Source organism: Phaenicophaeus curvirostris, chromosome 9 (genome assembly GCF_032191515.1).
Source record: "Phaenicophaeus curvirostris isolate KB17595 chromosome 9, BPBGC_Pcur_1.0, whole genome shotgun sequence".
Lineage (NCBI taxonomy): Eukaryota > Metazoa > Chordata > Aves > Cuculiformes > Cuculidae > Phaenicophaeus > Phaenicophaeus curvirostris.
Window position 1 is genome coordinate 28,817,870 of NC_091400.1, and position 27,147 is coordinate 28,845,016.

Consider the following 27,147-nt stretch of genomic DNA (forward strand, 5'->3'; position numbering starts at 1 on the left):
GTTGATAATGTGTGGTACAGTGATCTGGAAGGGTGGGCTGTGTACAGAATGAGTTTTAGCATTACTGAGTTCATAAAATTTTGTTTTGGAGAATGCTTGTAAGATAAAGAATATATTTGTTTACTGCTATGTGGTAATTTATAGTTAAATTTAAAATACTGTTATTTGATCGGAAGTTAATAAAGGAGAATTAGTATTGTATACTGAAACGATCAGAAGAAAAAAAAGTTGAAACTAAGAAAAAAGCTATGTATATGTTTATTTTTTGAGCCTTTGAAAAAGCTCTCCAAATACTCCACAAAATTAAAGATAATTTGGCACTCTGATAATTAATAGCTATGAGAAAACATCTAGGAATACTAAACCCAAGAGATTTGATGGGGAGAAAGAGGTTAAGTACTCATTTTTCTTTTTGTTTACTGCTTATTTATTCAGTTTCTTTGATGGTGTTTTATACTTACTGTTCTCTTGATTACCATAATAGCAACATTGCCAGGCAGCGCTTTAGAGAGAGCACACAATGTTCTTGCCTTGCCTCTGGAAGGGGGCTCATCTGGATTGGTGCCTCAAGATGAGTAGGAAGGAGAATGAAATATGTATATGGAAGAAGACAGAAAGGAAGAGTAGACATCAGTATTGTCTATTCTCTCCCACGAGGATAAATTGAATGCTCTAAAAAAGTGAGGATATAAAGGATGATGCATTTTAATTTTTAAAGGTGAGTTAAAAGTTTCTGAGCACAGTGTGGATATATGATGACAGGACTTCAAGCCTGTGCTGATAACACTTCTTTGTAACCGGGTCCGTATGCTGAACAGCTACCACAGAGTAGCAAATGTTGAATCTCGCATCCTAATGTATCCAGTAGCAATTTGTTTGCTTACACTGTCCTTAAGAATATAACCGTTCAACTGGTTATGTTGGTTTTCACAATGGAATTTTACATGACCGCTACATGTCTGATTATACAGACACTAATCTGGTATGAAAAAAATCACACTGCCAGCTACTACTTGCATCCTGGAGAAAAAAATTGCACCTAACCAAAAGAAATATTTGATAGCTTCATTTTTTTGTTGTTTGTTGTGTTCCCCTGCCAAAGAAAGATAGAGATCCTTTTCTGCCTGTAGTATCTTGCATATGAATATGTAAAAATATATCTGCATATCTGCTAATCTGTTTTGCTATGAAAAAAATCAGCTTGTGGTATGCCAGTAACTAACTTTTGCTGGTTTCAAATAATTGTAATCATTTTTTCACAGGATGTTCAGGTTCGCTTGCCCTTGCTTCAGACAGGGAATTATGAGCATGAGCTCTCTCTCCCTTGATGAATTGTTTAAAACGGTAACAGTTATTACATTAATGAAGCCCCATTGTCTCTGGGCTCCTGCTACTCAGCTGCAGAAGCCATGGGTATCAACTCAACCTCATCCACAATGAATAACTGGACTTTGCCTTCCTCTGTCAACAGGAGATGTGATACCAGGCAGCGTGCGTTGATGCTTGTGCTGCTCATCAGCTCAGGAATATGCTAGCAGCCAGGTATTGTACTCTTTGAGGGATACAAGTCAGTAAGGCCACCCAGGAATTTCAGTCTTAAACCTCTAGTGTGCTTGGACCAGGGACACATAGCAGTGTCCTTATTATGATTCTTCTGCTGTCTTCCCCTACAGAGGAAAAAGTGTGTGTGCGGTTCTCTAGGAGGGAGGAGGCACTTGCCTCTATCTCCAAAAGGTTTTTGGTATCACCTGAGGAGCTTTCCAGCTTTGGTATGTTCAGGTTCCAGAACAGATGGTCTGTGGGCTGTTCTGGACTTGGTGTTGACGAGAGGTCTGCTTGCAATTCCATGAATAGGACTGCGTGCCCTTTATGGTTATTTCTATTTCTGTACTTGTAAGACTCCATAGGTGAGTTACATTTACTTTAAACCTATAGGCTCCTTTATAGCTTTAAGTTTACAAACATGTTAAGTCTTACCTAAGGTGGTGCCATTATGTTCAGATGTTAAAACTTCTGATGCAGATAATACAAACTTTTTAGTTATTTAATTTCGCCTTCTTTCACTACTTCGTTTCAGCTTAAAGTTTTCAACATCTGTCAGCATCATTTTGAGTGATGTCTTGTCATTCTAAAAATGGGAGTATTCAAACAAAAAACCAGATCGTGTGGCTACTCAAATTGAGATGCTTCCTCACGTCCCCGCCCCATTTAAGATATAAAGCTACAGTTGTCAGAAAGAAATTAGTGTTTTAAATACAACCTATTTAAAAAACATAAAAAGCATAATTTTGGTCTCAGCTGCATTGCTGAGCCTCAGATAAGTTACTATCAAACCGCTGTAGTGATTCTCCATACATAAAGCACTACTGCTGTTAGAGTTGCTTAAAGATGTGAGATGCTTTAGTGAAGCATTTACTTTGCTATTAAGCCATAAATTAAACTATGTCTTATTTTGATTTATTAAGTTTATCAATAAACATGAGTGTATATTGCTACAATGGGGAATAACAGGAAATTAAACATAGTTACACTTACAGAAATGAGATCCAAGTTTCTATCAATGCTTTTATTTTTGCTTAAAGAAACAAAAACTACAAGCAATGAGGAAACTAACCTATATAAGGTCACATTTCCTTCTCCCTCTATTTCAACAGATATTTGAAAACTGGTTTTTTTACAGCATAGGTGAAACAACCGTGTTCAGCAGTGCTACTGAGAAGGTACAGAAGAGATCAGATGTAATGCTACCACATAGTAGAGAGATGATTTTTATTTTCCCCCCATGTCTTAGGATAATCGAAGTCTATGTATTAAAATACGCATCTTGATTTAAGAATTAAGAAACCCAGAATGATATTTTAGAAGTTAAATACAAAACAGTAGTAAATATGCAAAATAAAGTTGATAAGCAGAGCGATGAGGCAAAGGAAATAAGTATAATACTTGATTCTTAAAATGTAATTCTGTGTATTGCTTGGCTTCCCCCCACCCACTGCATGTAATGCATTGTCAGTCTAAACAGGACAGCTATGCAGCATAGTGAGATGGTACCCCCTTACACAGTAGAGTTGAATTTAATTACCAAAGCATCAAAAAGGTAATGACACTGGGAGGCCCGATATTTGCATTAGTATGTACTAACCATATTGCTTTTGAGGAAAACAAGGTTAAAAAACATACAGCTTTATGATATACAGTACTTCTTCAGTAAGAGAACTTGCTCAAAGTGAATGCATCCTCTTTCAGCACAGATTTCTCCATGATTTCAAACAGTAACATGAAAATTGAAATTACAGTACAACTGCTAACACTGAGTGATACTTTGGTTAAATACATATATTATACATCTGTGTGCAGATATCGGGCATTTCACCATGTTTCAGAAAATATTTTTCTTTTTTACCCTGACATATTTATTCAGAAGTTTGTTATGAACTATTGAGATCGAGTTGTTCATACATTTGATTTACCCATGAGCATCCTTAAAGCATAGGTCAAAACTAAAAACTCTACGTAGGACCAATAGAGCAGAATTATTCAAGTTCAATGAAATATTACAAAAAAGGCTTCCCTTTTAGGAAAACTCAGCTATGGTAAAAATATCTACTACAGTGCACTGCACTGTAATAAATATTCAACATAAATTAATAATTTACAAGTACCTGAGCAAGTATACAGAGCACCATAGCACAGCACAGCACCAAAGGCAGTAGCTCAGAATCCTTAAAAATAATGCTATTTTAAACATTAAAAATTCTATGTATTGTCATAAAAAATGAACTCCAGCTGGAGTTTAAAGATAGTGCAAACTTCTGTCTTCACTTTCTAAAATAAAGGTGTCAGATTTTCTAGTCATTTCACATCAGCAGACTTGCTGGACCTGGATACCTGTGCTGGATGCTTAGGAGCAGGTCTGTTGGAAAGAAAGAAAGAAAATAGCAGATTTAAACTTTTTGTTAGGTCTCACTGTCAGCATCATACTTGAGGTGTGAAGATGAGTGGTAAAACCTTAGCGTTATCTGAGTTAACTTCAGACATGTAGCATGGGGCCCTTATACTTGAAGGAGCAGCTTGAAGGTGTATAAGAAGTATATACCTTACTATACACACAAGCCTATTCAAGAAGTGTAAATGGTACCAGCAGACTCCTTTTTTTCAGTCCATGCTTTAATTGCTGCCTGGCCAGTGGGATACCCTAGCTCATGGTTTCAGGTGTTGCTCTTTCAACTTTTTACTTCTTTGGGTGCTCATCATTTTTGCATCTGTTAAAAAATGCTACTTAACCTTGGAGAATTGCAGTTGGTTTCAAAAAGTTGCAGTCGTCAGCATGAAATATTAGCATTTTCAGAATAACTTAATAGAATGGACAGCCAGGAGCTTAACCAAAGTTCACTCTTGAAGTCTTTGCATGAAGTATTAGGAAACCAACCTGATTCTTTTTTCAGTATTTCTAAGCAATGTTAAGCGCCTTACTACTGTAAATCCTATGGCTTAAAATACTAACTTTATTTTCCCTGCAGCTCCCTTTTATTCATAGAAAACTGGATAAGAAAATGTCATAGACAATGCTCCTTAGCAGTGGGCATAGTTATTTCACTTCCAGCTTATTTTTTTTTCCAAACATCCTTTGTTTCGAAGTGTACAATCTGTGTGCTTTCTGAATGTCTTGGGTATTATTTTCAGATGATATAAATTGATGTTCCGTTGTGAAATGTATGAACGGAAAATTGCTTTTATTGGTAATTGATGTTAACAACATTCCGTTCTCAGCCTAATTCTGTAGGTGGTCTGAGTAGAATTTTTTTTTTTCCCTGAGAGCTTTGTTTCTCTTGAAATTGGTGCTTATTAACTCTTTTCTTTTGCATGGAATTATATTTACTGAACAGTTTTTCTAAATGTACAGTCAGATGCTTACAGTCAAACCTTCATATGTTGTATAAACTCTCATTCTTCTGTGGAAGTCAGTGCAATTGTGCCTGATATACTCCCAGTGAGGATCGGAATGGTATTTTGTGGTTTTATATAAGCAAATAGAAAATGGTTGTTGCGTAGCTTTCAGCAATAATTACAGCACAGAATAGTTACTCCAAGCACAGTGGATCTGCTCAATGACATGTTAGACCTGTTGTTGAAAGAAACGCAATAAATTGAGTCATTTTGATCAGAACTAACCTGACAGGAGTAACGTGAGGCAGAGCTTTTGTGTGTCCAGGTGCCGATGTGGGTGCGCTGCTACAGCGCGCTTTGTTGAGAGGGTCTGCTGGTAGAGGCTTCTGAGGAGGGTTTGGTTTGTGCTTTTCCTGTTAGAAAACATAAGGTCATATTAGTCTTTGGAACTGACATAAGACACTTAATACAGCAACAACTGAGATAAACTGAACATAAATTTGGAGCGGTTGTGACTGGATATACTTAAACGAGTAATGTTTTTATAAAAAGGCAACTACATTTTAAAACAAAGGTTTATTACTATATTTTATTGATTTTGCTTCTTTTGAATCTCTTCTCCAAAAATACTGAGTGCATCTATACTGGAGTTAATGACTAATCGGTTGTAAATGAAAATATCAGACTGAATACATAACAGTGTAAAAGTAGTTACGCAGAAAGATGGAAATACTAGAAATGATTTTACAATGCAAATTCAGATGCCCACAAGAACAAACTGCTCAAGTCCAGTTTGAATTAATTGGTAGCATCTGTGGGATTTTTTTTTTTTTTTCTGAGATGCTGCTGTGCTTTCATTCTGTGGAATTAAATGTTTCATTAATAAAGAACAGAAGTCATCTGCTGTCAGGCATGAGCTAATGTCTCTTCTGTGTGGTCCCTGAAACACTGAAAACATAGTAACATCTCTATTTGTGGTCTTCATTATGAAGAACTGGGATAGATTATGTGTCTTGCTCAGGGCACACAAAAACTCTCCAATATATCCAAAACCTCACTTCGGATCCTTCTACTATTTGAACAGCATAGTCATGCTTTTTCTAATTAATTTTACTCTTTACTATTAGTTTGCCATAAATAATAGCTGACCAAAAAGAAACAAGAATGATTTATAAGCATAATCTAGGTAAAGATCCCCTGAAAGATGTAATCAAAAGAAGGCACGGATTGCTCAGGATTAAGGTACAGCTTTCCATTATTAGTTCTGAGTATCCCTCTGTTTTCTCACTTTTCATTGCAAATGTTTGCTCTTTCAAGAGGGAAATGTAGGTTGACTATCAATAGACATTTTGATAAAGAGAAAATATCAGAGCTTAAGTGAACCTTGTACATAGTCATTTCCAATATATCACAAAATACATTTTAAAGTTGTATATAACATACCTCTTTGTTTTCACTCTTGTCCTAACATGTGCTAACTCAAGTGAATGAGAAATAGCATATGAAAAAGAATAATTCTGTTAACTTGTTGCTGTAGCCAAATCTCATCTTCAGTATAAATATTAGTTTTGACTCATTCAGAAAAAAATCTACTATAAACCAAACAAATTTTGCTATAAGAAGCGTGTCTTTGAGTCCTTTTGGGGGAGGAGGGGAAATATTTGAAAATATTCTTAAAATAATCAAGCCTGGCAAACAATGAAATAAACAGCATGCTTTATGTAGCTTTATTTCATTGTGCTATCCTGTTGAAAGTCCCTGAGTGTAACTGAACACTTGTTATGAAGTTCTTCAAAACATGATTGTTTCCCCCCATACAAAACTAGAACCTTTAAAATATGAAGAAAAGAAATCTTACTACCAGGATTTCTTTACTTTGTGCACTAAATGTCTTATACAGTGAAATCTTAATGTGTGTGTTTGGAACAAAAATATGCCAATTTGGAACATATTAGATCACAGTAGAAACTGACATTTTTTTAAATAACTGAATTACCTCTGGAGTAAAATATAAATTTAAGCCACTTCTTGAATATTTTTTTAAGAAATCATCACATTTATTATATGGGAAAGTATATGCATCATCACATTGACTGTGACAGCATTTAAAAAGAAACTGCAACAAACACAAACCCATCAGGATTATAAAGACAGCAAACAACAAATGCATCCTTGAACATTATAAAGCCTCTATTCCCTTGACTGCGTTCACAGAAGTGGCCTTTTCCCTCAAGTACTTTTACATGATAAATCACATGAATTAGTCTGATCACATGAGTATTCAGCTGTTTGCTTGATCAGTCCCTAATTGTTATTGCATGATTTGTATTTACTCTTCTATTGGCAGAATGCTTAAGTACAATAATTGGGAAGAGAAACTGATCCAGGCTCAGAAGTCTAGAGAAACAAAGGTCTGAAAGGGCTTGAGAGCTGGTAAGGATGAATGAACAAAAAGAGAGGAGAACTGTCCTTGTGTATTTTTTTTTTTATTAGCAGTGTCCTATGTCTGATTACCACATGCAACATCTGATAGTAGGAAAAGATCCACTTTCTGAGGAGCTCAGAGCAGCTAAGTACTAGTTGAACCTTATCAATTGCTTTGCCTGCTTTTTTGCAGGGGAAGCTGGTTCAACTGGCTGATCTAGAACAGTTCTTCAGCTGTGGAGTGAGCACCTTCTCAAGGTTGAGCACATTCTCAAGGTTGAGCATCTTTTTCACAGTTAAGCATTACGACAATGTTAGATGCCTAAGCCAAACAAATTCCTTAGTCTCCATGTAAGGAAGTATGTTGAAACAGGAATCATACTATAACTCTAACTCTGGTGGTTACACAAACTCAACATCTAATTTCTTCTTGTTTCTTTTTTTTTCACCCAGACCTTGTAAAAATATCATCCTAGAGTTAATACCCTTAAGGAGGAAGCAGCAAAGTGTCGTGACAGAAAGAATAATGTGGCAAGCTGGTAAGAAAGGGTGAAAAAAAAGAAAAACAATAGGAAGGTAATCCAGATAAAAATAGAGATGGAGGATGTGTAATGGCTGAGATGAAGCAAAATGGAGAAGCATTTTGTAGACAGAAGCCAGCACGGGACAATGCCATCAGGAAAACATACATTCTTAGAAGCAGAAGAAAAAAAATATTTGAAGAAATAAATCCCCTCCCAAACCAATTTCAAGATGGTGTTTATATTGTTTATGTGCCTCAGGAGAATCCAAACTGATACAGCTTTGTATGTTAATGTGTGGAAACTTGTTGTAGCCTTTGGTGTCCTGGCAGATCGCTAGCACAGCTCATAGTAACCCCATGGCTGCACTTCCCCAATTCATCTCGCTCTCCTTTCTTTCCCAGCCCATTACTTTTTCCTCTACAGAGCTTCAGCTTTTAACTACGAAGAGTTTATAGGTGGATACTTTGTCCAGTTTATATCAGTAACTCTGCATGTAATGCATTCAATCTCTGTTTGTATTTGGGGAACTATTGCTTTAAATATTGTCATGATCTCTTTTTACAGCTCTACTAGAAAGAAAACCATAATTCTCATACTGAGCAGCTACAAAGACATCAGGTGCGTGGAGCTTTAATCTGTTTTGCTGATATATTTCTTAAATAAGACACTGGAAGAAGGTTCTTGCCTGAAATGCACTGCGTGATTGGGGTGTCTTCCTCAATCTACTTAGACGGGAACTTAATTTGTGTTAGCCATCTGTGCCTGAAGCCAGTCTGAGGTGTCAGAGGAGAGATATTAGCAAGAATAACTGTGGCATAATGAGCAGAAGGTGACCCCAGCTCAGTTTTGCTAGGGGAAAAGTAAAAATACCAAGCTATATTTCCTGTAATAAGAATGACCTGTAAAATATGAGATATATTTTGGTAGTAAGATGATGACAGTATCAGAGGTGGCAACTGCGTGCTAACAGTGATAAAACCAAAAGGAAGTGATCAAATCAGAATGCATGGACTGAACCCATGGGTCCTATAAACCTGCACCGTTCCCTGGATTTCAGTGGTGCTGTATTGATTTATATTGACCGTGAATCTGTCCCGTAAATAAGGGATGTTTGTTTGCCTTGCAAGAGCACCTGAAAGGAGAAAAAGCTATTTATCAGTCAAAAGATTGTTAAATACTAAACTTGGCAACAGTTTGTTTGTTCAGTGTTTTTTTATTTGTTGGTGGTGGTGGCTTTTTTGAGTATTTTGCTTACATCTGTGAAGAAATTTTATCACAAAATAATAATCCATTCACTGCTGTCTCAACAGCCACTAGAGGGGAAAAGAATTATCTTATTTAGAATGATGTGCCTTAGCTATCCACTGCTTGAAGCCCAGAGGCAGCAGGAAAGGAGCTTGTGCTGAAATATACCTCTCAGACGGCAGAAGCAGAAGGAGGCAGCTGTGAAGCCATAGAAACAGTGGATAGTTTAGGATACTCTTCTTCAGCACTACGCTGCAGTACTGAGCAGCTGGATGATGTTATGAACATAGCAATGATTTTTAAAGTGCTTCCTCTTGATGACCTGATGGATGCACTTCCAAGAGAGTGTTGAAGCAATACATTCAGTAGTATTCATATAAACTGGAAAAAAATTATCCTCAAGTTAATCTGCTTCTTCCAAGCTTTGAGAGAGAAAAATTGTTGACTTCAGAAGAAAAGATGTTCTTCCCATACAGTGTTTTCTGTGTCTCTGGGATGTAAAATGTAGCAACTTCTGACAATTTTGAATTGAGGTTACAGACATAATTTTGAAAGAAGCCACTCACGCTTATTCCCTAAATTGTCTTAAGTTAATCACAGAATCATAGAGCATCTTGGGTTGGAAGGGACCTTCCTGAAAGATCATCTAGTTCCAAGCCTTCTGCGATGGGCAGGAACACGTCCCACTAGATCAGGTGCCCAAGGCCCCATCCTGCCTGGCCTTGAACATTTCTGAGGGTGGGGCAAACCATTCCAGGAACTGACGCCCTATTTGTTCTGTTTCATGCAGCAACTGAATACTGAAAAAAGTGATGAAAATTTGGAAAAAATATAAAATGGAAAAATAAAAATGAGAAAAAATCAAAGAAAGAAAAATGGAAACAAAATTAGAAAAAATGAATTAAAAAATTAAAAAAAAGAAAAACAAAAAATGAAAATGAGAAAATAAAAATGAATAAAAATTTTAAAAACCTGGAAAAATGAAAAGATAAAAAATGAAAAAAATAGAAAAATGAAAACATAAAAAAGTTGAAAAGAAATGGTGACTCTTACTTGAATAGCTTTTTCTCTGTCTTTCTTTCTTAATTTTTTTAAAGAAACCATTTGATTAAGAAACAAAAAAGCACCTGTATTTAACATCTTATCTTTGACCCCTGTGAAATATGCAGAATGTTTTAAGGAGAGCAAGAAAATAAACAACAAAACTATTTTAATCTTGCATCGTATTAAGGATAGCACAATATCTACAAACAGAAATAGCTGGGTGCCTGATTCCTTTGCTCAGACACAGTCACGCTATAAATGCAACCAAAAGAGAGATACCAGTGACAAGTAAAAGGGCAATTTAATATAGACAACTGCACAGACAACTTCATCTACACTAAATAACACCTTGAGATGCTTCTTACCACCAAAGCTATGTTACCCGCTCTATTTAAACATCGTCATAAAACGTACATCTTCACAAAGAACTGTGCACAACTACAAGTCTGTTTTTCACATCTGTTCTCTGGGAAAAAAAAATTACACAATTCATACACTCGTCAGCAGAATAGAAGCACATCAAGCTAATGTACCTTTTGCTCTTGCATAAGCCATCTGCAACCTGACTTCGTAAGTCCTATCACTGTATTTGGCACCTTGCTAACAAACCATAAAGTTTCCCCTCTGGTTTGGCAGCTGGAAAGATAAGCTTTTGTTTGCCTGTCATATGGAGTTTGTTTATACTGTTGTGTAGTCTGAGTGGTGAAGAGACAGTTCAAGATCCTAAATCTCAACTGGCATCTCAACAGCCTCAACTGGCATAAACCAATATATCTACACAGCATTTCTAAACTTATACAAAGTACTAAGGAAATACTGTGGAAAAAGGTCAGTGTGAAAGATGAGAAAACACTTCATTCCTCTTTACCACATGCAGGTGCTCACACAATAAATATTAAATAGAAGAGGAGCTTAAAGAAAATCAGTGTTTACCTGAGCGAACCTCAGCGAAGGGTTAGCTGGCAAGGGTCTTTCAGGCACAGCTTGGTGACATGGCAGCGGTGGAAGAGGTGGTAGGACTCGCTGTGGAGTTTTCAATTGTGTCAAATCATGTGTTTTCACAGGGTTACTAATGTCAATGATCTGATAGGGCAGTGGTCTTCTTGGACCATCTCTCTATAAAAACAACCCCAAGAAAAAGCTATAAACTTCAAGAGTTGACAATAAACATTGCTACTTTAAAATCTACTCTTCTACTCTGCTTTCATCTCCCCTCAACGTCTCTGTGACCAGAGAAGCAATTAACAGCTTCCAGAGTCCTACTCAAGCACTAATCCCCCACAGTTCAGCTGTAGTGTTCTGGTGTAAGCCAGCTGGATCTCTCCTGGAGACTAAACTATAATCTAAATCACCTTCAGTTTAAAGCCATTCCCCCTCATCCTATCACTACATACCTTTGTAAAAAGTCTCCCTCCAGCTTTCTTGTAGGTCCTCTTTAGGTACTGGGAGGCTGCTATAAATTCTCCCCCGAGCCTTCTATCCTCAAGGCTAAACAAGGCCAACTCTCTCAGCCTGTCCTCGTACGAGAGGTGTTCCAGCCCTCTGATTGTCTTTGTGGCCCTCCTCTGAACTTGCTTCAATAGGTCCATGTCCTTACATTTGGGCTCCCAGAACTGAACACAGTACTCCAGGTGAGGTCTCACCAGAGTAGAGGGGCAGAATCACCTCCGTTTTCCTGCTTGTCACAATCTTTTTGGTGAAGCTCAGGATATGGTTGGCTTTTTCTGGGCTGCAAGCACACATTGCTGGCTCATGTTGAGCTTCTCATCTACCAGCATTCCCAAGGCTTTCTCCTCAGGGCTGCTCTTAATCCATTGTTTGCCCAGCCTGTAATTGTGCTTGGAATTGCCCTGACCCATGTTCAGGAACTCGCACTTGGCCTTGTTGAACTTCATGAGGCTCACACAGGCCTGCCTCTCAAACCTGTCAGGGTCCCTCTGTATGGCATCCGTTCCTTCCAGTGTGTCGACCACATCACATGGCTTGGTGTTGTCAGCAAACTTGCTGAGTGTGCACCCAATCCCTCTGTCCACATCTCTGACAAAGATATTGAATGGTGCCAGTCCCAATACCAAACCCAGCGGAACAACTCTTGTCACTGGTGTCCACTTGGATGTCAAGACATTGACGGCAACTCATTGAGAGGCGCCACCCATAAATTCCTTATTCACTGAGTGGTCCATCCATAAAATCTATGTCTCCCCAATTAAAGACAAGGATGTCATGTGGGATGGTGTCGAATGCCTGCATGAGGCCAGGTAGATGATGTCAGTTTCTGTTCCCTTGCCCACTATCGCTGTAACGCTGTTGTAGAAGGCCACCAAATTTGTCAGGCACAGTTGGCTGTCACCAACTGCCTCCTTATTTTCATATGCTTTAGCATAGTTTCCAGGAGGATCTGCTCCATGACCTTGCCAGGCACAGAGGTTAGACCAACTGGCCTGTAGTTCCCTAGGTCTTTCTTCCCTCTTTTTTAAAAAATGGGAATTATGTTTTCCCTTTTCCAGTCATGTAATAACTGTGTCATAATAAATTACTTAAATGAAATCCAAAATATATATTATGCAGGTTTTTTTCCTCCTTTTTTTTTAAAAAAAAAACCCCAAACTACTTAGGGACTCACTTTTTGTATGTTTGCATTTTGTGGCTTCATGATGAGATTTTTACTGAGAGATGTGCTATGAACGTGATTAGGCTCAGATGAACTGGAAGATCTTGCTGGACTCACAGACCTGCAACACAAACATATATTTATTGAACACAACATTGTGCTATATAACATTTTTTTTAAACAGTAGCCTCATTTTAGAATGAGATTTTGCAAGGACTTTCTGACTTTTTATAGTAAACAAGGAAAGTAAAAAATTGTCTAGCGCTCCTGCAAGAATAAAAATAAATATTGATTTTTTGGAAACCAGTAGTCTGTTAAATTAGCTTCTGCAATCTGTGGGAATGCAGCTTTGTTACACCCAAGAGACTATTCTAATGAATCTAGCATTTAAACAGTAATGACCTCAAATATGAAACTTTCAGCTCACTCGACTGAATTTAGATAAAAGGCCATGCAATATAATGGAAGTATTTCAAGCAAATGAAAGTAAAGGCAATGCTTCCCTCGTGTCTTAATTTTTTATCACAAAAAGAGAAGAGGTATGTAATCAACCCCACAGCTACATTATTTACTGATGATCAATAAACTTAGACTAGACCAGGAAAACACTGCTGTTAATACTTGGTGAATGTTTTTGTTAATGCTGGATTTTTCTAAAACATTCACACCACCGGTGATGATGAATATCAAGATGAGAACTGTCACATTTACAGCTACCTTCTACTAATATTTATTAAAGCATAATTAGGGAAGATGATCGTACCTTAGTTTCTCTATTGTTGTCTTTTTACTTGTAAACAGCCATCTCATGAAAGTCTTCCGTTTCAGATACATGATTGATCCAGCAAAGACAAGGCACAGAATGGTTATCAAGACTCCTGTGGTTAAACTTTTATTATCTGCAACAAAACACATTGAGTTCTTTACTGAACTTTGTTGTGTATATGGAGCAAGACATTGCGACCTGGTCCAGGTTTCTAACGGCGATGCAGGTGAAGTGAATTAAACTATGAATTAAAGACTAATAAACTCTTATTTTTGTAGCCTAATGCTTGAAATTTGGCCTGTCTAAAAGCTATTTCTTTAATACTGGGGGAAAATTGGTTGAAATATAACATTGTAGGTCCTTTCCAGCTGAACTATTCTGTTTTATTTGAGTCAGATATCTGGGTCCAAACACCTTCATGTACATTCTATGCACCTATGCTCAGGTCCTGCTTACGTTATCCCCTGCAAATGGGGCCATAAGTTGTATGGGCTATTGGCCTCACCCAGACACTCATATGGCTGTAGCAATGCCGACTGGCATCTACTGGGAGGGAGGCAGAGGTTGAGAAGGAGAGAAAAGGGACAGAAACGCCTAGATCGTGGTTTGGTGAAGTGAAAACTTAAATAAGCAGTAACCCTTGTTACATTACAGACAGATTTTAAGGGTTTCATTGTGCTGTAAATCCGGGAAAACTGTGTGGTAATTCTGGACTACTGTGGTCCAGCCCAGATGGCTGTCAAGTCTAATCTGGAGGCAAGCATGGATCCAAAGCAAAGCCTTCAGCAACAGTATTGCATGCTCTCAGGGGGATACTCTGCTTAGCAAGGGGCTGCAGTCTCTTGTACTTGTTCCAGTTTTCAGAGTGCTTCAAGCTGCTTTAAGTGCCTTGCCGGGACCTAAGTGAGACACAATGGTGAGATGAACCCTGACTAGATGACTTGCAGCTGAAAGAAATCCTTATTTTTAGGAAGAGCTCTGATTGTTATAAATATGTGATACGATCATTGCCTGGAGGAAAGGATGTTGTGATGCTTCAGGACTGCTGACCTAAAAGATGCACACTCCTACAGCAGGAAAAACATCTTTAATCTTTGCTCTGGTAACCTATTATCACTGTCTCAGTCTTATCCTGGTTGATTTTTCAGCCAGCTGGCTCTCATCTACTGGCCTGAGCTCACTTGGGTACTAGTCAGCAGCCAGCAACACTGACTGAGCAAACTACATGTGGGGCTTGATGGGGCATGAGCTGCTACGCTTTCTACTTTATAGCCTTGTATAATAATAAAACCCTTTGCCATATATAAAAGATTAATAAAATTAATAAGCTAAGATTATGCAATTTAAATTAATTAACATCTCTGCCTAACAATTAAATATTTAAGGCTTCTCTGTAAGAAAAATACAGTGTGTCAAACACATAGGTTTATCCTAAGTCAGCAGGGTAAAATCAGTTACTAAATAATAATGAGACCATGTGCCTTGTTTGACCAAGATGTAAGTATTTTATTGAGCTAATCCTTTTGTAATTTGATTTAGAGATGTGCAAACTACTCAGATCATAATCCAAACCACCCCATCAACTGTTCATATTTAAATTCAAGTGTCAGCAATAGAAAATCAGGTCCTTTAGCAATTTCCATATTTGTTTATTCTCAGTATTACTGAATGTAGCACTGTCTTTAGAGAAAAAACAGTGAAATTACTACCCTATATTAAACTATCGTTAAAACAATTTCATGTTACACTGAATTGTTGGCTTCTGAAACACAAAATGCAAGAATTATCAAAAATGTCCTATATTTATATTCTCCAGTTAGTGTTGTCTATGCAGCACATTATTATAATGTATTTTGTAGCTCCCTATATACTTAGCTTTCAGGTAAGCTGAAAAAGGACTATAATGCTTTAGGGCAAATATTAAAAGAAAGCATTTAATACACAAGTAATCACACTTGTTCAGTGCCTGAACATCATTTCTTTGCTGTCTCACTGACTGGTAGGTAGTTTAAAAAAAGATCTTTCAACAGTGAAATCATAATGTGAAGCTTTGTCATGAAAATGACCGTGATGTCATAAATCCAGTACAATAACCCATTGCAGGATGTGGCACATACAGAATACAATCCCTTTTGGTTTTGACTAGCATTACTCATAAGAAGATATGGAGATAATTTTGCAGCAATTTTTAGTTTATGTATATATATGTGAGCACACTGCTTGCGCTGTCCCTTGCCCGGACAGAAATCAGAAATATCTTTATGGAAGTCACTAAAGTTACAGTACTCTGGAGAAAAACTGTCATGTGTTGATTGTCAAATACTATATAATTCACAATGTGTAGAAATAATTCTTTCTCAGGTTGGCCAAAGGTTAAGTAGGCTACTATAGCCAGTGTTCTGCAGACTGTAAAAGGGGAAATTGAAACACAAAATATAGAAAAACCTTGTCTCCTACTACTACCATAAGCAAGGGCAACCTCTGGTAAATGTGTGGAAGTTATCTATACAATGTAGTTTTAATCTAATACAGATAGAAATCTGCTCTTTTTTGAGATTTGCTCTTTTTGAATTTATAGTCATTACAATATCCAGTCTTCATTAGGCACACAACTACAGAAGCAGGTTATATGTACCATAAGGTGGTTCTATCCCATTGCACTCAGTGGAGAACACCGGAGCTGGGCATCTCTCAAGGTGAAACCAAGAGTACTGCAACATTCATCTACCATGGCAACAGGATTAGCTCAAGTGTGAGAGTTAGCTCCTCATCCTTGGCTTAAATCAATACCATTTCCTACTTATTGCAGTGAGCTACTAAATATGATCATGTATCTCTGGGAAAAAAAAAAAAAAAGAAAGAAAAAGAAAAAAGAAAGACAAGGAAAGGTAAAGAAAAGGTAAAGAAAAGAACCCACCAGGCCTACTGTGCCTTTTGTTACACAAGAAAATTGATGCACGCAGCTAGCCTTGGTTTTGCTTCACTAAATTTTCAAGTTGATGGCAATGCACTTGGATTAAGCTATTTGATTTACTGACTTATTTCCCCATCTTGCAAGTTCTTTGCTTACAAGATGACACTTTTTATTTCCACTTTTTATCACAGAAACAACAAGTAGAGCATGAATTACTACCGACCTGCTTGCCTAATTGGTCCGCTGTCCACGCTGCCACCAAACCCTGGCTTGTCACAGTAGGGGGGAGCCCAGTCAGCCTCACAGTGACAGTTCTTTTTATTGTTACAGACCTGCAAACAAAGACAAATGACCTAACATGAAAAGGATTGCCCTACACAGATGAGAACAGCAGTGGATGATAAGGCCTTCTAATCAGATAGTGACACATCTGAAGGAAATAAAACTTAGGGAAGAAAAGAGATGTACTGTCATGTGCCTATTGGCACAACTGAGATGGCATAGAGCAGCTCTGAATGCAAGACACCATGGAGCAACAGGAGTCCTAAAAAAGCATTATTTATTTGGCAGGTATTCATTTAAGTTGCACCAGCTGACAACTTCAATAATATTAGGATAATCACACATCTCTTCTTATTCTCACTTTGCCTCCAGCAGCAACATTATCTGCTTTCTAATTTCTGTTCCTTCTGCCTTCACAGGAATAAGAGCCTCTCTATGCTGTTAGGGCTGTAGGCTTTGTCAGCCCACTGGAACACTCCTGTCCATCAAGAGCTTGCACGAGGGTGCATACTGATTTTTCCACTGCTCAGATGCCTCAGCTTTAAGATAAACCAGTTGCTGGAAGAACATGTGAAGCGAATCAGGGCTGAGGAAACCCTCCCTTTGATATCACACCTGCTCTGCCTATAGAGTCCTCAATCTTTTTAATCTGAGCTGAGAAGCAACTAGGAAGACTTGATTTACCAAATGTTCCCTGCAGAACAAGAGAGCTGCAAAGGACTGGAGAACACCATTAACATCATTTTGTTCCCACAGACCAGAATGAGCTAGTAGACTCATTTTTTTTCCTCAAAAGGTTCCACAGTCCCAAATACCCATTTTAATTTCCTTTTGCTACCATCCAAGCAGTGGCTTTGTGACTAATACAGAGGCCAAAGCTCTATGCTGTATCAACAGAGTATGTGAAATGAACGGGCCAAAAAATGCTGTTGCATGGGACAGAGATGGCAGAGTTACAGGCTCAAACTGATTTTTAAATAAAGTTTTTGAGCTTAGGGTTAATTATCAATATGGTCCTAAATTCTGTGCTGACACTGATCATCACTGATCTACAACCACCATGGAGAAACTACACGACAGATTAATAAATGGGTTGCTCAGTAGGACACTAGTTACTTCACAGGAATTTGCAAATATGCATTTTTCTGGCAAGGTCAGCTGGCAGGCTTTTAGAAAGACCATACTGCCTGTGTCTGCAGAGTATTAAAATATCATTCACATAGCTTAGACTGGCTATGGTCATGTAAAATTAAAAAAATAAGATTTACTTTTCAAAGACAGCAAGATAATTAAAAATATGATTCATTAAACATTATTCTTCAAATTAAAGCACCACAGGAGTTCTCATCTACAGTTCCACGAGGTCACTTTTTGTTACTCAGGAGTCACCAGAGGTTCCCCATTGTACAGACATAAAGACGCTTGTCTAAGCTGAAGCTCATTCCAGCACAATGATAACATGCAGCCCTGTCAACAGTGCTCTGTTTTTCAAATATGGGATGATAAAATAAGTTAAATCAAATTAAAATCCCTCCTCAGGAGAGGGTAGAGAATTTCCTATGGCTCTTCCAGTGTGGTTGCCACAGCTTTTCACAGACACAAACAGATCATCAGCAAATCAAGGTTAATAAGGCATAGCTGGACATAATTATCATTTTCATAATAAATTACATTTCAAACCACTTTTATGTTATTAACTGATATCATCAATTTTTTCATCTTTCAGACCATGAAACTCATCAATAGGTTTTTACCTTACTTTAATACTCTTGGAAACGCTGTTCCGTTTGAATGTCAATTCAAATGCATGTTTTAATTTTTCTATATCCACATAGAAATTGTATTTTTTTTAAATGTTAATGGGAATTCTTCATGAAGGCATGTTAGACTTAAAATCACTTTGAAGATGACAAAATTCCTTTTTATCACAGACTGTTAATTATGAACAAGATTATTGCTACCTGATAAATATTCCTTTGTTAAAGAAAAATAATTCCATTTCTTGCTGTTCACATAAGGGACATCATTTGAAACAGAAATACATAATAAAAAAGTATTACAGTGACTGTGACTGATATATTACAAACAATCATAGGTCCCAGAGCTATAATGTAGAATGATTTCTTGTCCAGTGTTTACTGACTGACTGTAAAAAAAGTGTTGCTATAATGCTTACTCCACGTCCATGGCACTTTGTTGCACATTTATGTACACCAAAAACACTTGTATTCTGGCACCGGCGGTTAAGGCAAATCTGCAAAATAAGAGAAAAGGAGTTTTAATAAGGACAGAACTGTGATGCTCACAAGGCATCCCATCCCTCTCTGTATATCTGGTCATCCATCAATGGTTCTTCTAGCAGTTAAAGGTTTCCCAGTACACATGCTGCATTGACAACGTCACATTGACAAAAAGATAAAGACACTGGAACTCTGTGTCGTCTTCTCATTCTTTTGTAGGCTTTTAAATCCTAATCTGTGGAAGTTGAGTACTATTCTTGATTGGCATTCTGGCCAATACTGAATTTCAGACATAGTTCATCTTTGGTTGGTATGCTGAGCCTGTGTAAATAAACATTCACAGTTTCGCTGAAGTGGAACTAGTGGTGAGCCACTGGGGTTTGGAGATATTCTTTATGCCAATTTGAAAAACAGTAATTTACATTTTTTCAGGACTAGGAATGTATTGAGCAATATTTTTTCATGTACCCGATCTGGCTGCATTCATGTCTTCACAGCAGCAGATGATTCCTCAAGGTTCAAGTTCCCTTGCGGTGTAAATTAGCATAGTTCTGTTTATATCAATAGCACAATATTAAATTGTGCCAGTACAGAATTTGGACCCAGGACAGCCTGAATTAGTAGCTAAGGTCACTGGTAAACATGAGCTTATTGTTCTTCAGCAAAACTGAAGCCTTTCTAAGAGTTTTCCCATGCATTTTTAGTGTGAAATATAAACCAACCATATTTAGAGAATAATAAAAATCATAGAGGAATAGGAAGTAAACCAATAGCATATGCAAATTTTGTTTTCTAGTCAAATAGGTAAGCTTCAGTCTGCATATATTGCTGAAAACTGAGGGTATGGAAGATTAGTACCATCTAATAATGCCATCAAACAATCAGATGACTGATAAATATGCTAGTAATGAGATATTATCCTACATAAAACTGAAAAAAAAGAAGAAACTAGAACTGGAATAACTTTTACTACGCTATGTTGACCAGGAAGAAAAAAAGAAAAAAAATCACTGCATAATTTTGCTCATGTTTAACTGCAATTGAGTTCAGTAGTACTAAAAGTCAGTCACAATAATTAGCATTAAGCAGAGAATAGTGTTGAAGGAGATGACAGGGATGCTTAATCAGGGCACTTATCCCCTGGGGAGAAGGAAAAATGGAAAGGAAATTAGAGTGAATTGGCATAAACATGCATGCATGTAGAGAATATGGTCTGATTACAGCAGTATTCACAATTCAAATATTCATAGTGCAGTAGCTCACAGAATTCTGATCACATTAAAATGGCTGCATTTCAAATTGTGTGTCTTCATCTTAGAAAACTCAAGAATATTTAAATTCATATTCTTAATCCATAATACAAACGCACTAATGTCCTCAAAATAAAACATACAATTTCGTAAGTATTAGCCTGTGTATTCTATAGTGTGTATGTGTATGATTAGATAGATTAGAAAGATTAAATACTCATTAGTAAAACATAATGGGGTGCTTTCCCAGCCTTGAATTTTCTTTGAAAACACATTTTATAACAGATTGACTTTGAAATGTTGTTAGGGTTGTTTTCCTGTAGCAAAACTGTAATTTCACAAGGGACATATTTTAAACCTGTTCCCAATGCAGTGTGATAATCCAACATAACTCAAAAGCACTGAGAAATTCAGAGGCTTATTTGAATTTACCACAGATTACCAAAGCATTCTCTTTTTTTTTTTTTCCTCCTTATTGCAAGTAATCCACTGGGTGTATGGAAACCTCCTTCATTTCAATAGTTTTTGGGCTCTTTTCCATTGCTCTCTCCTGTAAACTCATGGCTATCTCCCACATTTCTCTGTATTTCTCTGTTCCTTTCCTCACAAAAGAAAACCCGAAAACGAGGCAGCCATGTGAAATTTGTTCTACATTCACACTGGATAATTAACAAAGATTGCAAAATATGATTGCAAGAATCAGTTTTGGATGTTGGACATCAATGAGTTTATATTTTTCTAATAGTGCATACAGAAATAGCTTTTCCTGCAAGAAAGAAAAAAAGGGGGGAGCCATAATCAGTAGATGTAATACATTTTGAAACCTAAAGGGAAGCTAATGACAATTTTGCAATGCCATACTCATTGGGAAAGGGAATACATTGAACTCAGAAATTCATTAACAATCCCACCACGTATTTTGCTGTACTTCGCAGAAAACCTCTGGCCTACAAGGACTTGGGACTGTCCTCAAAAAATCAGTTATAAACTTAAGCAACTTTCACTGCATCTGCAAATCTTTAATCCAGAAAAGTGGCCAAAAGAAGAAGGGAGTAAAAATCTGATTCAATGTGGGCATGAGAAACCATTCTTTTGTGGACAAGAAAATCCCAAAGCAAATCCAGGTCAGTTTAGTACAAAATACTTGGCAGCATGGAGGCAGTTGGGTACTCCTGTGTGGGAGTATTTCAGAACCTTACTTTTCCATCTTCACACTTGGTTCCTGACAGCACAAGACCAGGGTCGGGCATATCATCGCCCAAATACACATGGGTACCACGACACAGAATCTTGCCACCTTCCTGAAGTGGGATATTAGTTTCTATGGAAACAGCGTTGGTACCAATTACAGGTCGATTTGCTCCTCCTTGACACTGAATTTTTCCACATTTAGCATCTCTGAAGGAAACAAACAAAATCAAATATTAGTTTTAAATGTGATGATCCCTCTCCCACCACCATGCATCTGCTCCTGTGTTTGTAGGAGACACCCTACCTGGGTTCACATTTAGCGAAGGAGCTCTTGGAGTCTTTGCCGCAGTTGCCGTAAGGATCACCTGCAGAATTGACTCTCTCAAAGCAGATCCCAGGAGCAGGTTTCGCACCTGAAACAAAACCTAATCAGAACTTTCATCTCATACAAGGTGTTTTTAATAATTTTCTTTGAGCTCCACTGATGCTTTAGGGGAAGATAAGATGTGATCTGCATATTGATGAAGCACAACAAAACAGTTGTGCTGGATCAGCATGCTAATCAAAGAGCCTGAATGTGCAGCTTTCCATTGCTATTTATCTCTCTTGGTAATGCTGAGCAATAGACAATGCAGAACTCATTGTCTTTCAGAATATCTCTAGACTATACCCCTCTTGTGAATCCTCCTAGGATGCAAAAACTTTTAGCAAATGCCAAATCTAGTTTGGTGAAGAAAGACAAAGGACAACTGGTAAGTTAACTCCCATCTTTTACAGGAATCCATGTGATTCAAGTGAAAGCCCAAGAGTTGAAGCCAAAGAATATACTTTTCAAGAAAGGTCTTTTTAAGTGCAATTCAGAACAAGAAGAAACTAGCAAAAAAATCCAGTTTCAAACTAGAGTGCTATGTGACTGTAAAAACATGAACATGTGACATGGCAAAGAGAATACACTATTGTTACCTCGAGCTGAGTAACATGTATGGGGGAAAGGAAGAGAACCCATCCCCACCTTAATCCTCAGTAAATTCACTACTGAGAGGAAAGTCTAGCTTGAAAGGGTCATTTCTAACATGGTGGTTGAATTAGGAATCTGGGAAGACAGAAGCATCTGGCTCTTATCTACCATAGCCTTTTATGATGGAGACATATCCTGACAGCAAACAAATGTCCCTGATGGGACTGGAAATGCTTGTGCAGACAGAAAACTCATCCCTACATTTTAGAAGTTAAAAGGCACTATTAGAACATCTGTTCTAATGTCTTATACAGACAATCTCCTGCCCATTTTTTTTCCAGATTATGACCAAAAACTGAATATCTTCTAGGGGAAAATACATGTATTCATCTGAAATGTCTCAGAGGCAGAGGATCTACTTCCCTGGATTTACTGTAGCAATGATTAATCAATCCATGTATTAGAGTTTAATACCTTTGTTCTAATGTGAAGTGTGGCTTTTATTGTACTTCCAGCCAATAATTGCTGCTTTTTGTGAGATTAAGAGGTCCTTTGCTAAAGCCCTTTACTACCCCATAGTTTTTTTCCATGAAGATAATAAATAGCACAATCAAGTCATTGCCAACATTTCAACTACTCCAACAGACAGCTTTGCTTTGAGGAGATGATGTCGTAAGGAGATACACGGGCTAAAATTCTTAACAGATAGCTGCTAGATACATTTTTGTACTTTTGATAGATCAGCCAAACTAAAGCAAAAAGAACTGGCAAGAAATGATGTGATAGCCTCAAGGCTGAGAATATACCATTTCTACAGTGTTTCCTGATCCTTAACAGAGACAGGATATCTGAGTTAACACTACATTTTTTTTTCAGATGTTTTGAGCCACTTCTAAATGCGTATGCTTCTATCTGTGGGTAAAACATATTTATTTAAACCATTCTGCAGATTGAATTTGAACGCCTTCAAAGAAGAAGTTTTTTTAAAAAAATGAGGTCAAATTCCTGGAGAATAAAATATAAATATGATTGTAAAACTTCCAGTTAGTGTGGATCTTTTCACTAATAACTCAGAGATTAAAGCCTCAATTAATTATCTGCATTTCACAGTCCGAAGCTTGACTAATACTGTATACAGCTGAACAGCAATCTAATGCTATTAAGGACAAAATATTACAGAGGCTTAAGATGTCACCTTCTTTTCCTTCTAACATTTTTACATACTGAAATGGGAAACCTCAGAAAGAAAGGCATAGAAGGAACAGAATATGAGCTGCTGATTCCCTGGAGAGCAGGACAAGAGCTTGAAATTCTTTGGAAGATTATGATCAAGCTTGCTGAGTTCAGAATATTTCTCAAATCTGGAACTATTAAAAGAGACTCACATAGGATTCTTTCACTTTTTTTCATTAAACCACAAGCAATAATCAAAAAATCAACAAAAGCATCCAGACAAGGCACTGTGCAAAAAAGCAAAAGCAAATTTTCCATTTTCAGCATGTAGATTTCTCCTCATCTTTCCAGGGCAGGCACATTAACTATTCAGCTCGATACAAACATTAACATGTGCATATACTATGCCAGCTTTAGAAGGGAAGGAAAAAAATCATGCTGTAAGCAAGAGGTCAAGTAAAACTGCTTTTTCTCCCACATTTACAAAGACCGACTTGCTCAGACCTTACCAAAAAAGTAAGCACCCTACCAATCTACCATGATCATATGCAATTGCTATGGGTCTCCATTTTCTTGGTGAAGAGCCTCGTGACCCATCATTGCAATGACTGGAGGCCTCCTTGGAGATGCATCAGGTACAGCCCAGAGCATAGACACATTTTCCACAGAGTGGAACGTGGCTCTAAAAGCTGCCAAAAGCAAAATGAATGCTCATATCCTGTGCTTTGACTGTAAGAGACCTAACAAAGGCTTATTAAAGAAATGATGTTAAAAAGAGAAAGGGCTTAGTGAAATACTACGAGAGTTTGAGGTACTTATCTTCTTTTTTCACCTGGTGAAATTTTTTTTTTGCTTGGTTGAGTTTTTTGAGTATAGAATTCATGATGGAAATTAGCCTGCAGGGAGAAGAGCACATCTGCAGCATCCTTACAGGGATTAGACAGTGAGTTTTAACTCCAACCAATAATACTTGACAAGAAAACAGATCTCATAGAGTACAAAAAAATGCTCCCCTGCCAAGCTCAGAGCAGTCTGTGTATGAAAACACCTGGTACCCAATGATCATCTGTGTCTTGGAAACCAAAATCCAGCTTCAGTTTCTGTCTTTGGTATCAAACGAAAACATGCTGTTGCTTGGGATTCAGATGGCTGTCCCTCTCCTGACTGGTTTCTCACAATATTTGGACATTTTTATAGATGAAAACAGATCAGAGTGCAAGAAGCTGAACAGATGGAGCTACCAAGTTAAAAGGAGGATTTCAGAGGATGCCTACAGAAGAGAATTGTAATGTTGTATTTCTGAAGGAAACCCATTTATCATGATTACACCATATAAACTGGAGCAGAAAGTCCTGTCTTTCTCTATTTTTCTACCTCTGTAGGCAAAAGCAAAATGATTTGTGAAAGATTTCTAGTGGTTATTAAGTGCTTTGAGCTGGATGAGCAGAGTTTATTTCACTTTGCTATTGATAATTATGGTATTGTGACCCTCTAATTAAGGTCCTGTCGGCCTTTCCACACCACACCTCATTCAAGGGATTAAATCAGCCATTTGAAACTGCAGAAGGTCAAAGCTCACCACTGCAGCTGTCAGCCTGGAGCCTTTTTTTTTCTCCAAATGTGTATATTGATGAGCCCACTTCTTTCCCTATATGATTGCAAAAAAGAAAAAAAGAAAAATCTTCTGTGCTTCTGGAAGTGATACAGAAATCCTGTGTCTTTTCAGACCAGAGCAAGACCTGCTGCAATGAAAAAAATACCTTCACCATCTCCTGAAAAAAAGAGAGACATTTCTGACCATGGTGCTGATTCCAAGAGCAGAGAAACACCCGTTATCAGGCTGATGGCGGAAAATAAAGATGTTATACAGTGTATATGATTGTCAAAGGGAGACCCCCTACCCTAAGTAAAAGATGGGAGTTCCATTGCTCAGAGTATTCTAACTGTATAAATAAATATAAGCATAAAAATACAGTTCTCCGTTACATGATTTGTACCTGCATTTTATATCTCATTAAGTTTGTTTTACTGCACTGATGATACAAACCAAAATTCCCACAAGTTCCCCTTGGCCTCTTTTCATCTGGGTGATCCTTGTTGTTAAGTCTGTGCAAGAATGGGATTGGGCTGTTACCTTTTTGCATTTAAGGAGTATACTAGTGCTCACAACCTCTGAGAAAATGCCTTTCACATCTTCAAAGAAAAGGCCTAGTCATAAAACTGTGATGATCAAAATAGTTTGAGTTTACTGAATTCAGGTCTTTATGGTGCTTGGATATATCAGTATTTTTGCCAATAAACCACTCCCAGCTAGTAATGGTTTGGTCAACTGACTTGGGTGGGGAAGCCAACTTATTTTCCTGATGCGATTGTACCTGGAAAAACTGCAAAAGCTGTTCCACCAGTGACAGACCTCTGTGACAATAAAGCTAAGACTGTTCCTGCCTAAAGAAGGGGCTGTGTCTACACAACAAATTTAAGTATGTTCTAATTATTAAATCAATGCCTGCCATTGGCTCCCCCAAATCATTGTTCGTTTTTTTTCTCGGGGAAAAGTAGGAAACCACACTGACAAATATCTCCTTTCCTTCCCTAAAGAATCATTTTCTTGTCAATAGAAAAAGCCATGAATCTAAATCTAAGAGCTTTCTATTCCTTAGTAATCAATAATTTCTCTCTGTTAAGTAGCTTTTTCTGTGTATCTAGTTGCTCCCAGAAAATGCCAATGGAGTACCAGACATTACATAAACACATTACTATCGATGTATCTTCCAGTCACACTACTATCAATAGGTCAGAGAAGTGCAATTTGATCTTTCTGAATATGAAACAAAAAGGTCACAAGCAATTCATTCACGTTTCTCCCTAAGGATAAAAATGACATGAATTAAGGTCAGAGAGAATAGAGAAATCTGTGTGTTCTAAGAGCAGACTGAAATAAACTTGGGCTTTAAGTGGAATTTACGGTTAGTTTCAGACTGTACCCAAGTGCTTCTCCCCTCTTTCACTCCAAGCTTTCCATGCTACTACAGATAGGGAAGAGCAAAAAGTATTCCTCCATTTGATTTGAATTTATCTATTGAAAGTACCAAAAAAATCCAAGGAAGTCCAAGTATTTCTTTCCGAAAACATTCTTACTGCTCAGCCTAATGTTAACAAGCTCTGACAGTGCTTATCATTTTTCTTTATCTAGATCTACAAATATTAAGATTGACATTTATCACTGGGATACTGGACATCTGCAATCTGATGAATAAATATAGGCATACAGAAGAAGACATTAATACGGAATTCAATATACTGAATATTATTTTAAGAAAAGTCATGGTATTTTGTTCTGCATTTTGTTCTCTCCTACCGGCTAGAAGAAAAGAGGTATTAATGTAAATCAACTACAATCTGTTTTCTCTTTATGGTATTTATACATCTTCACTCTACTCCAACATACATAGTTGTTAAAAATAATTTTAATCAGCTACAAAAATGTGGTAAAAGTTTTGAATGTATCTTCCTGATATGATGTCCAGAGATAACATCTTAGAATGGCAGGTCCCTTATTGCTAGAAGCAAGGCTGGAAGGAAAGATTTTTTATCTGTTCTATAATATTGTTCTGACTGTATAGCCCACCTAGCCCTCT

The 27,147-nt window shown here is 37.4% G+C and overlaps 1 protein-coding gene across 1 annotated transcript in view; it reads right to left on the reverse strand.

The window, feature by feature from the left end:
* Positions 1-2,519: 2,519 nt before the first annotated feature.
* ADAM12 (ADAM metallopeptidase domain 12) overlaps positions 2,520-27,147 on the reverse strand; it is a 183,633-nt gene continuing 159,005 nt past the window's right edge. The window contains exons 15-23 of the mRNA XM_069864168.1: positions 21,683-21,791; positions 21,387-21,585; positions 18,874-18,951; positions 16,639-16,747; positions 13,499-13,634; positions 12,748-12,856; positions 11,058-11,240; positions 5,173-5,300; positions 2,520-3,913 (exon numbers count right to left, since the gene is read on the reverse strand). Of these exons, the coding sequence (XP_069720269.1) occupies positions 3,853-3,913; positions 5,173-5,300; positions 11,058-11,240; positions 12,748-12,856; positions 13,499-13,634; positions 16,639-16,747; positions 18,874-18,951; positions 21,387-21,585; positions 21,683-21,791 (1,112 nt within the window). The 3' untranslated portion in view covers positions 2,520-3,852. The remainder of the gene's footprint in view (positions 3,914-5,172; positions 5,301-11,057; positions 11,241-12,747; positions 12,857-13,498; positions 13,635-16,638; positions 16,748-18,873; positions 18,952-21,386; positions 21,586-21,682; positions 21,792-27,147) is intronic.